This window comes from Epinephelus fuscoguttatus, linkage group LG14 (genome assembly GCF_011397635.1).
Source record: "Epinephelus fuscoguttatus linkage group LG14, E.fuscoguttatus.final_Chr_v1".
Lineage (NCBI taxonomy): Eukaryota > Metazoa > Chordata > Actinopteri > Perciformes > Serranidae > Epinephelus > Epinephelus fuscoguttatus.
Window position 1 is genome coordinate 23,916,543 of NC_064765.1, and position 15,034 is coordinate 23,931,576.

At 42.2% G+C, this 15,034-nt stretch overlaps 1 protein-coding gene across 1 annotated transcript in view; it reads left to right on the top strand.

Moving 5' to 3' along the window:
• The window catches only part of LOC125901341 (zinc finger protein DPF3-like), a 29,247-nt gene that overhangs the window by 986 nt on the left and 13,227 nt on the right, over window positions 1–15,034 (top strand). The window contains exons 2-3 of the mRNA XM_049596997.1: window positions 8,229–8,389; window positions 11,965–12,072. Of these exons, the coding sequence (XP_049452954.1) occupies window positions 8,229–8,389; window positions 11,965–12,072 (269 nt within the window). The remainder of the gene's footprint in view (window positions 1–8,228; window positions 8,390–11,964; window positions 12,073–15,034) is intronic.

Sequence of the window (15,034 nt, forward strand, 5' to 3'; positions counted from 1 at the left end):
AGTGCTGGAGATTAGCTTGGTCCAGGATCCTGGGCCCATCTGTCAGAGAGATGCTCCGACAGAGAGGAAGTGTTGGGCACAAGCAGGAGAACCATCTGCTCCTCCATAGAGGTACCCTGGCACCTCCGTGGACTGTAAGCACGAGGGGTGGACCACACATCACCCACACTGTTGCCATTGTTAGCCGTTGTGACATTGTTGCAACACCTTGGGAAGGGTGCAGAAGTGTTTGTGTGATACCTGGTTGACCATTTCAAACTAGTTATTTCCATTGCATGTGGCATTTCTTTGCTGAGGATACTTTTGCATGTGTCCAGTTTGGTGTTGTCTAAATACTTGAATTTATAACTTCGAAACAATACCTTGAAAAATATCGACATTTAGTATATTTTTTTTTTATCTTGATACCTCTATGAAATCAACATTGAGTCACCCCAGCTTTTGTTTTGTATGTATTTTTAATTTCTCCTAGCTCTCTGGGATCAGTAGGATCTGATAAGTATAAAAAAAAATAGCATTGCCTTTGAACAGTTAGTAGTTTTAGAAAAAATGATGTCCTCATGTGGAGACTATTGGGTGTATTTTTGATAGTGACAGTGTGTTTTTAAAGTATATCACCGTTCATTTCCATGCCTGGACATTGTTGTGCAAAAACCAAATTGCAAACAATGCAGCGTATTTAGCTCTGTGAGTTAGGGGTCGCTTTTCTAGTCTAAAAATGTTCAAAACTGTTCATTTCAATGCCTGAACATTATTGTGCAGAAACAAAATTATAAACAATGCAACATTTGTTCAGTATTTTATAACTCTATGAGTTAGGGGTCACTTTATTAGTCTAAAACTGTTCAAAACTGTCCATTTCAATGCTTTAGCATGGCTGTGCAAAACAAAATTGCGAATAATGCAACCTGTCTCAAAGATTTGCGATATGTTTTTTCTGTAACTGAATTTTCCTCGTGCCACACTCTGAGCTAGGAATGTCTTTTCTTGTCTGTAGGAACAGTTCGTCACATCTAATTGGCCTGTGTAAAATGCTGCGATAATAAAGTCCCAATGTCCTCAAACAAGTACTTCCTAACAGTGTCGCAACTCGTTACTTTTGCTAAAATTGGTCGAATTTCATCCAACTACAAACATTATTAGGTGTAAATTAACAAGTTTAAACCATAAAATTTGATCAGGTTTTGTACCTTGTCGTCTTTTTTTTAGAACCTAATTTTCATTTATTTTTTATCAACAATAATACAGTATATACATATCCCTTTTTTCCAGCTGTATATAACATTTGTACTCATTATATTAACAAATTACATAAACATAAAAAGAAAACAGCATAGACATCCAGTACAGCGTGTATATAGTCAAACCCATTGGTTAGAAAAGGCAAAATTTAAATAGAAATTTAAAAAAGGAATGAGAAATAGTACACATCATAATCACACAGATACAGGTGCAAAATTTGTTCTCCAGACAATAACATAAAATGTATGTATGTGATATGTGCATAGGTGGAAGATAAAAGTAAAAGTTTGGCAGAGCCCTACTGGATGATAAATCTTATTGTATTAATAAAGCCATGACAGGACTCCATTGTTTAGTAATTTTATTGAATCATGTAATTTGTTCTATCTGATCTGTCGCGATCGGCTGAAATGACAGCCATCTTGTTTTTACATGGATTAGTGTATTGTGGTCTTGCTGCCACTAGATGGCACATAAAAGTGTCCATGAACAAGGACAATTGGTCTTAGTTAAGCAGAATTAAGTATAAGGTGCTGCAAACCCAAAATGCAATGTCCTTGTGTAAGGACGCAGGGTCACAGGAGGATAAAATGACATCGACATCTCTTGGGTAGTAGCAGAAAAAAAAATGTGGTAGCCCAAATATTAGCAGTAATAGAGAGCGACAAAATGCAGCAGGTACTGGTGTATCAATACTGAGGAAAGTAGGTATTAGAATTGTTTTAAATATTCTAAATCAATATTTTTGACAACACTGGTCCAGGTCAGAGACTAGTTAACTTTAATAATTTAATGGGAGTGAATACAGAGACAAAGGATCCTGCCAATGTGGTCCTCTAACCTGCGCCCCCATTGTTTGATGCTCTGGATGGTGTTTAAATGCAAAATGTCTGTTGAATCTGTATTTTTGCATTAGTTGACTGCACTTCTCATGCAGCGCCTCGCTTCACAGTTTCACAGGGAACTGTTCAGTACAATCACGGCGTCCCTCTGTTGGCACCTGAGCAGCTCAGTGAAGCACTTGATGTTTAAGTACTCGGTGTAAATGTTAAATGAATAATACTTCCTCTCATCACGTATCTGTGTTGTTATCTTTTATATAAGAGCAGGATTTTTATTGGAAAGTACATTCTCATTATTACCTTGTTGGACTGTTTTCCCTCTCTTGTGTCCCAACAAGCTTCGGCGTGCGTCTGCTGTCAAGCTGCTGTTTCATCTCGGAGTCGCTTTAGCATTCTGATGTGGAATGTCTCCTTGCTATAAACTGTGCTTAATGAAGTGTTTCAATGTGCTATAATTAGCCTCTGTCTCGGGTTTCTGACTTCATTTCACACGTTTGTCAGATTATAATTAGTCACACTTGACACTAATTGGATGTCGCTCTTGTGGACCAGTTTGACCTTTTTTTTTGTATTAAGATGATTCACTTCAGGGAAATGAAACGCTGGTTTGACTTTGTTGTAGAGATGTGGCGGATGAAGCTGCGGCGTGCAAGCCTGTGCACGCCTGTGTGAGGTCTGTCCCTCCTATGAGCACAGGGGGACAGTAATCTCCAGAATCTGCTGATTAAAATGGAGTCTGGAATATTTGATTAATAAAGAAGCTCATAACGCTGCTCATTAAAATTTTAGCCACAGCTGGAGTTGGACACATCTTCCAGCCACAGCTCTCCTTGACGGCGAGATCCTTCCCCATTCGTCAGCTACCTTGGCGTTGAGTAGACTTTGAGTGAGTCAGGCTTGCTGTTTATTGGCACTGCAGTGTGGAGGTGTATGGTCTGGTTTTACTCCTGCCCTCACCCAGACTGTGTTGTTCTGATTGGTGTAATCAGCGGTTGTTGTCAGGATGCAGTCACTCTGTAGGCCCTCCTCCTCCTCCCCCTCTCCTGTTATGTGGTGGCTGTAGCTTCCTGTGAAGAAGCAGTGCACCTGCAAATTTTTAGAAACCTCCTGAACAGAGCTGAAGGAGCTGAAGTTAAGATTTTGATCCTCATTTATTCCTCACACCGGTCACATCTCTGGAGTGCTGGACCATTTTGAAGCAGGAGCTCTGTCATGACTGTCACGATCACTTTGCCTCCGGGAGCTGCTCTCTCCTGCAAACTAAAGTTTGTCGTCAGATATGCAAAATGAGTGTTGACACATGCTCGCATTACGGACGTAGCCATGTGACACGACAAACCGTTGACAGGAACAAGCTGATAGCGGAGGCCCCACTGGCCACAAGATTTGCTTTTGTTCCTCGCCCTTATACACACACTCACCTTCTCTACTCAACTGGAAGATATTGAGGATGTGTAGCACATACCTCTGAGGCACCTTTTTAAACCCTGAAACGCAACAGAAGTGTTTCTGGTTTAATGTGATTCCACATCATTTTGCCTCCTTTAGGCAGAGCTAGACTTTAAAGCACAATTATGGTTTATTACAGCTTGGGTCTTATATTTTTAGTTTCATTTCAGTTCTGGTGGAACTTGATTCATGAAAGTAAATGTTGAGATCTCAATCAGACGGTTTGTACACAAGCCAGCAGATTATCTAAAGCAGTGGTTCCTAACCTGAGGGTCTGGACCCCTCAGGCGGCTGCAAGACAAATTTAAGGGGTTGATTAGCGTAAGAGGAAAGCAATTAAATACATATGTTTTTTTTTTTTTTGTCTTTAAAATTACTGCTTTATTTTACTTCTTGTAGACTCTCAATCTTATAAATCTGCAACTAGACTTGATGTTTTGCAAGTAGACAGATAGTTCACCCTAAAATTAAAAATATGTAATTCTCCTCTTACCTGTAGTGCTGTTTACCTGTCTAGATAGTTTTGCTGTGAGATGCTGAGTGAAGGAGATATCAACAGAAGCGATGTCTGCCATCTTTTGAACATAATGGAACTAGATGGCACTCAGCTTGTGCAGGGATGGAACTTGATAAGATTTTATACCAGTGCCATTATCGATTCTGTATAGGGCTGCAGCGATATACTGGTTTTAAGGTATACCATGATATAAGAGTTGATGTTATCATACCATGTACATTTGCTTATCTACGATATTGAAAAAAAATGCAACTGGTGGAAAATATCCACTTTTTTTTTTTTTTTTTGTTATTTTCTAGGGGGTGACTTTTTACACACACACACACACACACACACACACACACACCACCAAAATAGTTTCAAGTTTCAGTTATAGTAATAAAACATTTGTTCAACCAACAGTAACCCTTCCATTTTCATTCCTTTAAGGGTCATTTGGAGTGATTATAATATAAATTCTGTAATAAAGTGATTCCGTGAAACCGCAATATTTTCTGACACGGTTATCATACCGTGAAAATCTCAAACAGTTGCAACCCTAATTCTGTACAGCTCTGTATCGATTGCCTTACTGATTCCTGATCAGTTGTCTGTGTGGAGGAAAAAGTAGGTCTACACGGGTTTTCAGCATCATCGCAACACAAAATCTTTTAAGATAGCCTTTGTGGTGCTAATGCTATTATAAAAAGATATTTCCCTAGCAAGCAGTGGCATTTGTAGAGTCAAATACATGACACATGCGTTGTAAGTGGTGTTTCCACCCTTACTTGAAACGATCATCTTACAGACATTACAAGCAGCACTGTTGTCATCTTTCTTTTTGTAATGAAGCCATGCTTTGGACTGTTTTTCCTCTCCTCCATGACTCTTCTCATTGCAAGTATCTGGCAGCGTAGATGCAGGAGTGTGACATCATTGTTTTGCAATACGTAGCTGTCAGAAAAACCTGCCTGCATCGATAAAAGGAAATAATAAGCTTGGAGGCATACAGTTCAAGTGGATAAGACAATTTGGAACTGGTTCTTCATTCCTATCCTCAGGCTTGTGGTGCCCAAAGTACCAAAACAATATGTTTGAAAAACTTAACAGCAATGTCTTTTTCCAGTAATCATGACCTGGTTACTCAAGATAATCCACAGACCTTGTTGTGAGCAGTTTCATGTAGGAACTATTTACTTTCTACCAAACTACACCATCAGCTGTATCACTACACAGAAGAAGAATGCGCCTACTCACGAACAAGAGGCTTGTGCTCATGGCAGCATGAAATGTAAACATAATGACGTCTTCCTCAGCTGAGCTTTAACGTTAGCTAGCAGTAGATGCACACTTTTTTCGACACTTGGATACAGTTGGCAGGTGTAGTTCAGTAGAAAGAAAATAGTTCCTGTATGAAACTGCTCCTCACATGTTCTGTGGATTATCTCAAGTATCTGGGTCATGATTTTCTGGAAAGAGACACTGCTGTTGAGCTTTTCAAATGTATATTTGTATATTCGTGCCATCTTGTTCCATTATATTCAAGAGAAGGGAGACATCTCTACAGCTGATATCTTGAACCCTTTGGAGCTGATGGATTGATTAATAGCACTAAGTTAAAGTTTTAATCTGATACACTTTATTTGGAGGTGAAACTGAAAGTGAGTGCACTTGAAATGTCGGTAATCCTTCATCATACAGGAAAGTGTGTGTGCGCACATCTGTGGCAAGCACGGTAGGTCAAAGTGAACCAGGAAGCTGGTCTGTAAACTGTAATGAATGTTTACAACAGACAGTTGAGTAATGGTTGTAGTGTTTGCCTTTGTTTCCCCTTCCAAGGACTGGTTTAAAATCTGTACGACTGTCAGATTGCTCATGTTTTTGACCCATCTGACTCTATTTTAGTGATGTTGCTCAGTTCCCTGTATTTATTCCTTAACAGAAACGTGTGGCTTACAACAGATGAGATGCTGTGTGCTGACATAGGGGTGGTGTGTGTGTCAGTGTGACACACTCTCCCCTCCTGTGTCGTTGGATGTGTGGGTCTTGTCACTCATTACAAGTGTCAGAGAGATCTCTCGCCTAAGCCAGTGCACCTGCTGCTCGGGGCAGTGGGGGTCTGATGGAGAACGTGTCTATGCACAGACAGACAGAACCCACCAGAACACTTTAACCACTTATTTGTTCTTCCCCCGCTTCCCTCTGACCCCTCCCTGCACGTTTAACTTGAGACGGACCAGCATCCTCTCTTTGGTTCGTTCAACTCGAGTAATCTCGTGAGTTTCTTGGCACTTTACGGTGTGTACCCTTTGAGTGTGCACACGTCGCTGCCTTCAGCGAGCATTTACAGCTGATCTGCTTTTAGTAAATTGATATGTCACCCTGCGTCCCGTCGGAGCTGTGTGTTGATATCAAGGAATGGCAGTGAAGCTCACAGGTTAGTTTAACAGGGTCTAACTGTTGGAAACGACAGCCCACACATATGGTATAGATCCGAGATTTATACATATCATGACACAGCTGTTTGTTATTATTTTTTATGAGCCAGATACTTCTCTTTTAAAGAAATTCCTGAGCTACTGGTGAAGATGTCGGACGTATGAACCTGTGTGTTCAGCTTTGTGGCCAATCTGTTTTGAATATATCCCTGTGTGATACCTCTTGTAAAAATTCCTGCATGTTAAAGGGTGAGAAAGTGCCGCTATATCTTGGAAATCTGTGTTTTGAATGCACTAAGAGAGCCTGTGTGACATTTTTACAAGGCAGACAGTAGTAGTGATACGATTATTAACGCCAATAAAGCCAAGCCAAGTCTCATAGTATTTAGTTATGGTCTGCTTGTTGGCTTGTAACCTCCTTTTCTCACCATCTTGCCTTTTTGAACCGTGTCTTGTTTTTGTTTTTCTCTTTCTCACACCTTTCCACCCCTCCCTGCACTCGCTCTGTACCTGTGACTGTTTACTCTTCTCAGTCACACTGACACGAAGCCCTCTCTTTCCCAGAAGCCTCACACACTGTGGCTTTGTCTGAACCGCAGAGCAGTGGGCTTTGTGCGGGACAGCATTCCTAACACGGTTGTTCATCTGCTGGACGTTGTCTCGTCAAGGGCCAGGGGTAAAGGCGAAGAGAGGGAGAGACCGAGAGCAGGATCTGGAAGACGCTGACGAATCAGGCTCCCACCTCGCCTGCCTCTAGTTTAAGATTCCAGGCTCGACTCACAGCCCGCAGCTCATTAGTTTCACTTCAAAATGGCCGTCTTACTAATGTTGTAATTGAGAACACGTGGAGGAACTTCATTATGCGGATGTGGAGATGTTCATACGGGGAGAACCAGTGGCTCTAATTTGCCCTGTTGCCCCTGTGATATAACATCCGGCTGTGGAAAGCACATACAAAGTACCTCGCCACGATTTCAGAGTTGCAGCATTTACCCCCATCTTTGATATAGTCAAATTAGAACCTGCCCTTGTGCTAGGCACTCTGCTGAGATTAATTAAGTAGGCTAATTACCATACCAGGCGTGTGGCAGCGATTGAGGGCTTGAATGTGAAATATCCTCCCCCATTTCACTCTGAATATTAACATTGAAACCCTGAGGGACTGCCAAAATCTCAGTGGCGCTAAGAAAAGTGGAACTAAAGTGTGAGAGTCTTTGCTGCTTGCTGATCGGAGGACTTCCTATCAGGCCCCAGATTTTATGTTGTTGTGATAATGTAACTCAGTCGATGCCACCGTAGCTCAGAGGCTGTCTAGAATCAGATCAGACAAAGAGTCCACAGAGGTAATAATATGTTTAACCTCAGGAGTGGGAGCAGTGTAACTGGGTTGCATTGTTTTTTCCTTTCCACAAATTCTTCCCAATGGCAAACTGGAAGAGGAGAGAGGAGCTCGGCTGTCAGTTTGAGACTTCTGATTAGGAGTTTGAGCAGATGTTAACAGCATTATTTGGGTTGAGGAAAGTTTCTAAGGGATACAAATTGTGTATCTGCCTCTGCTCACCAGTGTGACGATCTGTAGCCACAACAAGCAACAGGCTATCGTCAATGCATTAATGCATGATAAAAAGGCTCATTTCCATATCAGAGAATCTGCAGATGTGATCACATTATAGTTACTCATCAAACCAGCTGCCACATCAGTGACTCGGCTGTATCAATCACATTGTCCAGTGTCACTGACCTCTGTTACCCTCTCTGCAGGTTGGGTGACCAGTTCTATAAGGACGCCATTGAGCAGTGCCGCAGCTACAATGCTCGCCTGTGTGCTGAACGAAGTGTCCGCCTGCCATTCCTGGACTCACAGACCGGCGTGGCCCAGAACAACTGCTACATCTGGATGGAACGACACCACCGCAGCCCCGGTGGGTAAACACACATATGTGCTTACAGATAGTGTTTTAGTGAGAGTTAAGACCGTTTTTGGCACATTAAAGGTGCAGTGTGTGGAGTTTAGTGGCATCTAGGGGTGCGTATGCAGAACTGAAACTTCTCTGGTGTGTCAAGCATGTAGTAGAATCACGGTGGCTGACAAGAAAACGCAATTGACCTATGGCTAAGCCACGCCCCCCTCCACTCACTCGGACAAAATATCAACATTCAGTGAGCGGCGCTATGGCAGGTGTCACAGTACACAGCATTTCGCAGGAGGCAATTTGGAGACATAACAATCAAATTTTGGTGCATCAGGGTGCCACTGAAGTTAAGGTTTTTGGCTCAGAATGTGAGAAAAGGATAACGGCCTTTTTACCATCTTTACCAAGAGTGTCTCTACGTTAGTTTGGTGCTACAGTATTTACATTGAATCATTCAGCATAACGTTTGCCAACCTTTATTATCTCTGCGATTACAGGTAAGTTAATGAAGCTAAGCTCCAGAAGTTAACGTTAGCTTAACTAGAGCCCTTTGGACAATAGCTAACAATGATGTACGATCACCAAAGTACAAAAACTAGAACAAAATAGGCTAATGAACTCCCAGCAAACAAGGTGACATGATGAACACAAAAGCCTCTGATACTGTCACACATTCGAAAGGCAATAAGTGCACGTAAGAAACAAAACAGACCTATGCAGCAGAAGCCTATGTGCAACCAGAGGGAATAATAATGGTAATAAACTTTATTTTTTATAGGGCTTTTCAAAAACAAGTTTACAATGTCCTGTACAGACATAAAAACAAAACACAATGTGCAATTACAAGATTGGAGTAGGTTCAAGTTCAGTGTAGCTAAAAATGGACATAAAATATTTGAGGATAAGCAAATTAATGAAAGCATAAAACAAACACATACACACACACACGCACACACACGCACACACACATGCACACACACACACACACACACACACAGACACAAACTCTAATCAAAAGCCAGTTTATAAAAATTAGTTTTAAAAGAGTTTGAAAGAGGACAACTGGTCGGCTTGTCTGATTCCCAATGGAAGGTTGTTCCACAGTTGTGGAGCACTAACAGCAAATGCCCTACTACCCTCTGTCTCAAATCTTGCCCTGGGGACTGATAACAACGGCTGGTCTGCAGATCTGAGAGTGCGAGCAGGGGTGTAAGGGGAAAGAAGGTCATTAATGTAAGATGCCACATTTAAAAACAAGCAATACAATTTTAAAATCAATCCTGAGCACCACAGGTAACAGGTGCATTGAGGCTAGAACAGGTGAAATGTGTTCATATTTTTGAGTTCGAATGACATGAGTGAAGAGCAGACACCACTGTGAGTGAGTGAGAGGAGGCAGAGTTACGTTGGCACTGCAGTGGTGTGTGCCAATTCGCTATTTGAGAGAATAGAAACCGAGAAAGTAGTATCGATACTATCAATACTGAGGAAAATGAGCATTGAAACCTTTTCAAATATTGAGAATTAAAATGTATTGATAAATTGGTATTTTGGAAAATATTAGTCTACATTATCTAAAGCAGCGGCACAGTGGTGCAGTGGTCAGCATTGTTGAGTTTCAGGTTCCAACCCTCCGAACAGAAGATGGTTGTCTGTCTCTATGTGTCAGTCCTCTGATAGTCTGGTGACCTGTCTAGGCTGTACCCTGCCTCTCACCCAGTGTCAGCTGGGATAGGCTTCCCAACAGGATAAGCGGTTACAGAAAATGAATGAATGAATGATCTAAAGCTCTTAACAAGAGTTGCAAATACCTGTAATTATTTTCATTATTGATTTTTTTTTTTTTTTTAAATTCATTTGTTTTTTGTGTGTTATTTGCTGAAACTGTCACTATATCCAGACAGTTGTACATGAGACAAGTAATCATTGGGAAAAAAAAAATCTGCCTCTTCCCAGTGCTTCTAATGGCATTTGCCAGAATCTACCGCGGCTGTAGGAAAACAACCAATCAGAGCCGAGGAATCACTAAAGCAGCCGTTAATCATGTCAATCCCTGCTCATGAACTACGGTCAGACTGTGAAACTAGGCCATGCTGATCAAATGTGAATCAATATTCTGTTACTGCATTGCCTATTTCTCGCCTCATGTTTTCACATACATATTTTAGTGTACTGTTTAGCTGTTAAATGAGAAAGTTTGTGATGCAGGCACCATGTTGGATACATTCGAGCCAAAGCAAATGCCGCCCATGGTCTAGAGCAACTTTCTCATTTTACAGCTAAACAATACACTAAAATATGTTTGGTAAAACATTTGAGGCGAGAAATTAGCCATGTAGTTACCAGTGTTGGGCAAGTTAATCTCAAAATGTAATATAATACAAATTACTAGTTACTTTACAGTATTACTTTCTGTAGAGTAATAAGTTACAATACTTTTGCATTACCTTCACCAAAATGACCTCAGAAGAACTTAAAGGCATTTTAAATGAAGGAGGGTCATGTTTGTTTCAAAGCGCAGAAGCTCCAGTTTATTACAGTTCATTCCAAATCCAGTGCTGCACAGTTCTGACCCAGTCATTAAAGAAAAAATCCTAATGAAAGGTTAAATAGCCTAGACCTTTTTAAATTAATAAATAGCCTTGGACACAGAACCAGGCAGACAGAGGATCAAAGTCTGATCAATATTGAGATATGGATAAATATTTGTGGTCCTATGATATGAAACACAATGCAGTTGTACGAGATGTGAATGGAAACACATCCAACATATAGGCTACTAACATCACCCAGGCCAGATGTGCCAGTCACTGGGACGAAGAAAAAACAAAGCAAAAGCAGAACGGGATACGTTGTATGTCATTATATTAATGGAAACAAACTGAACATGATAACGCACAGTACGGCATGACCCAGATGTGCCAATCACTGGCACCCTTCTATGATGTAGTCTGCTGTGACATGACAAGACTCAACAACCTTTGGGGGATATTTTTTGTATGTGGCACACTGGCTGAAGTGGAGCGGTGTGGATGAATTAAAAATGAAAACAATAAACAGTTTATTTCAGGTGGTAATGCATTACGTATTGCGCATTACGTGTTATTTTTATAAAGTGTATCCACTACAGCTTTAATACAGTGTGATAAAAATGTCTCTTACAGTTTTAACAAAGCCCAAGGTGACAGCTGGTATTGTTCAACCAACAGCTCAGACCCAAAAGATTTTCAGTTTGAAATGATATAAAACAAAGAAATCTGTCAGTCATCTAGTAATATTGGAGCTAATCAGTATTGGGTCCAGCAACCTCAATGTAATAATCTCAGTAACGCCTCAGAAATTAGAACTGTATAAATCTCAACACCAAAATCACTTACAAAAAATAAATAAATAAATAAATAAATAAACATAACCAGTGTGACAATTTGCCTCAAAGAAGTGAAGATCTTCATGTCTTGTAATATACCAGATCTGGTTTTCTTCTTTTAATATCTGCAAAGTGTTTCTACATGGCAAAGATCGTATAGCTTTTTCAATCAATGTGTTTCTGTCTTGTCGGCATGTTTACAACTGTTATTGTACAGGGGTCGGCGCCGGGCAGATGTACACATACCCCGCCCGCTGCTGGAGAAAGAAGAGACGGCTGCACAACGCCACAGATCCACGCCTGGGCATCTACGGTCTCCAGCTCGGTAAGATTCTGCAGCCTCTCCTCAGCAGCCCACCTGCCCGTCGCTTTCTGCTCCTCTTGGTTTCTCCTCCCGCTCAGCCATCTCTCTGCCCCCTCCCCTGTCTCCCACCTCCACCACCTCCTTCAGCTCATGTGATTACTGGTGATGATCTGGAATAATCTGGCTAAAAGCATATCACTCTGTCTCCGCGCACTGAGCAGAACAGGGTGCCAGTCATTTTTCAGAGGATGAAATGTGGCTGTGTTCAGCCCGGCTGGTAAACTTGTTTTGTGAGAAGTAGAACATGTAATTAGATTTACCACTGCTGGGAGCAGCGAGACAGAGTTCAGCCACTGCAGACACTATTTAATAAATGTTATGGAATGAAGTTTGGCCTTCTCGGGCTGCCACTTGAAACCGCTCACTCAACACATTTACCCTCTTGTCTATATTCTCCCTCTATCTTATTTTCTCTTTACCACCTCCCTCACTGATTGGTTTTGTCTCTTTTACTCCAACAACTCTTTCATCTCTCCTCGTAGTCTGCCGTGCCGTCTGTGTGTGTGTTTGTAGCAAGTGATCCTGAGCTCAAGTAACTGGTCCATTCTGTGCCCAAGGCTTGCATACCCGCTGGGATGTTACACTATCCATAGGAATGAACATGACAAAGAGGAGAGCCTCCAGCAGAAACATTATGTTACGTCTCTCGCTTTCTAGTAGTTTCTCTAAAAGACTGAGAAATCCATTGTGTTTTTTAAACGGAAATAACGATCATGACGCCAGTTCAGATTTAATTTCTGCATTGCATGGTGGAAAGACAAATGTTTGGGAAGTTGAGAAAGTAAGAAAGCGGGAGCAGGCCTGGAAAGAGAAGGCAAGATGGAAAGATAGCATATGAACCAAGCCTTTGTTTCCCAAACACATCCCACTGTAGCCTATTGTTTTCCACTGAGCTTGCGCTGGCTAAGACCCCACCACCACCACCCTGCTGTCCCTTCTGTTCTCCAGCAACAGTGGATTGTACGCGCTGTCTGCCAGTGCCCAGCGGAGGGGAAACATACCCTGATTTAACCTGGCGTCTCTTATACGGAGCACGTTGCACAGCTGGCCAGAGGTGGCCAGCACAGGGCAGCAGCCAGAGTCTGTCTCGCTGCCTCGGCAGGCTGTCTAACTGATGGTGTGCTAGAGACGGGGGCTGCATGCAGAATCAGCTCCCTGCTGCAGGCTGCTGCCGGCTCTATTTTTAGCCCCCCAGCTCCCATGGGTTGGGAGGGAGGGGGGGGGGTGGGGGGGTTCTGTCTCGTCGCGGAGAGTTGAAAGTCAACGTGTGCAGACACAATGGTGAGGGGCTGCCGCCGCATGGTGGAGGAGGCCCATTTTAGAGGAGCGTGCTGTATCTGCTCCTCACGCCTACCTCATGCCTACCTCATATCTGCCTCTTACCTATGCCATCTTCTGTCACTTCAGCACTTCATGTTCAATATTCTGCAAAAGTCTTTCTAGTGGGCGCAGTGGTAAGATGAAGGGCTGATAGAAAGCTGGAGTCAGGGGGCTTTGAAGTGTGTCCTCTTTTCAAACACCCACAAAGCAACTGGATGATCATGAAGCTGTCTGTGGAGAAGAGATTGTGTAAATAAGATCTGCAGATCCGACTGACTGTCAAAGCTTTTGTTTGCTCTGCTTTGTCTGCTCAACCTGCTTGCCTCCTACACTGTTTGTTTGGATCCTCAGCTGTACTGTGGGAGGAGATATCTGCATGATGTGTTCAGGTTAAAGCGATAAGCCACTTAACTACAATGTACCTCAGAGATTCCTGTGGACAAAGTCAGCCTAATGTCTGCACAGTGCAGCATCATTGGGAGCACAGCAATAACAATGCTTCCTCTTCAGAATGAAAATATACATTTTTCGGGAATACAGTGCTGTGAATAATAGTTGTGATGACACATACTGTTGCAGGCAATAAAGATGGAAACCGCTATAACAAACAAAAGCACCAGCAATTTGCCACATGCTTTTATTAGGTCTAGTGTGAGCGGATGAGACACAATGAAAACATGTTCATAGAAAGCTGCTCACACAGGTTAGAGACTGTAGCTCTGATGATTCTTGTCACAGTTACAATTCTTGATGGTGATGAAGGAGAGGAAACAGCACATGCTAGAGGACTGTAACATACTGCACCTTTGGGATCATTAACAATGTACAGACTCCACTGCTTCCATCATATACCTGTGGAATTTTTTATTTACCTAAAGTGAACAATAGACATGTGTTTGCATGCCCTTACAGCAGTGTTGCTCAAAGTGCAGCCCACTGCCCTCATAAACATTTTTGCATGGCCCCTGAACATGACAGGGAATACATGCATTATATGAGGGATGTCCCGATCTGATCTCGAAGGTTGGTCTCAAGGCTGATCAAGTCATTTTTTAACTGATTGGGATTGGTTATATCGAGCCAGTAAGAACTTGACCCAATGTTTTAGCTGTTACACAGGTGTTTTCCCTCTCAAAGTTTTCATGCACTGTAGCACAAGTGCAGCCATCATTAGCTCTCCAACACTCCGTCTCTCCTCCACTCTGCTGAGCTACATGTGTGTGTATGAGCAAGGGCTGAGCCCCGCCCTCTGCAAAACACCACACGCCATAAGCTGCAGCAAAATGCAATATGAGACTGTTTATTGATGTTATTTACTGAAGTTATAAGCACTTGTTCATTTCAGCTTAGTGTGAGAGTCTCTTGCATTTTGCTGTAATCTATGATGCATGCTGTTTCACCGCCCTGCTCAGAGGACAGATAGACATTGGTGCAGAATCTATGACAGCCACAGTCACGACACCACTGCAAGTGCAACCAAAGCCACAATAACCACAACAAAAATAAACACTCAGTGGTATACATTTCATTCAGGTGGGCTCACCCAGGCAAGGCTACAGGATAATAATCTCAAAGGGACAGAAATGTTCCCTCAAGACAGCGG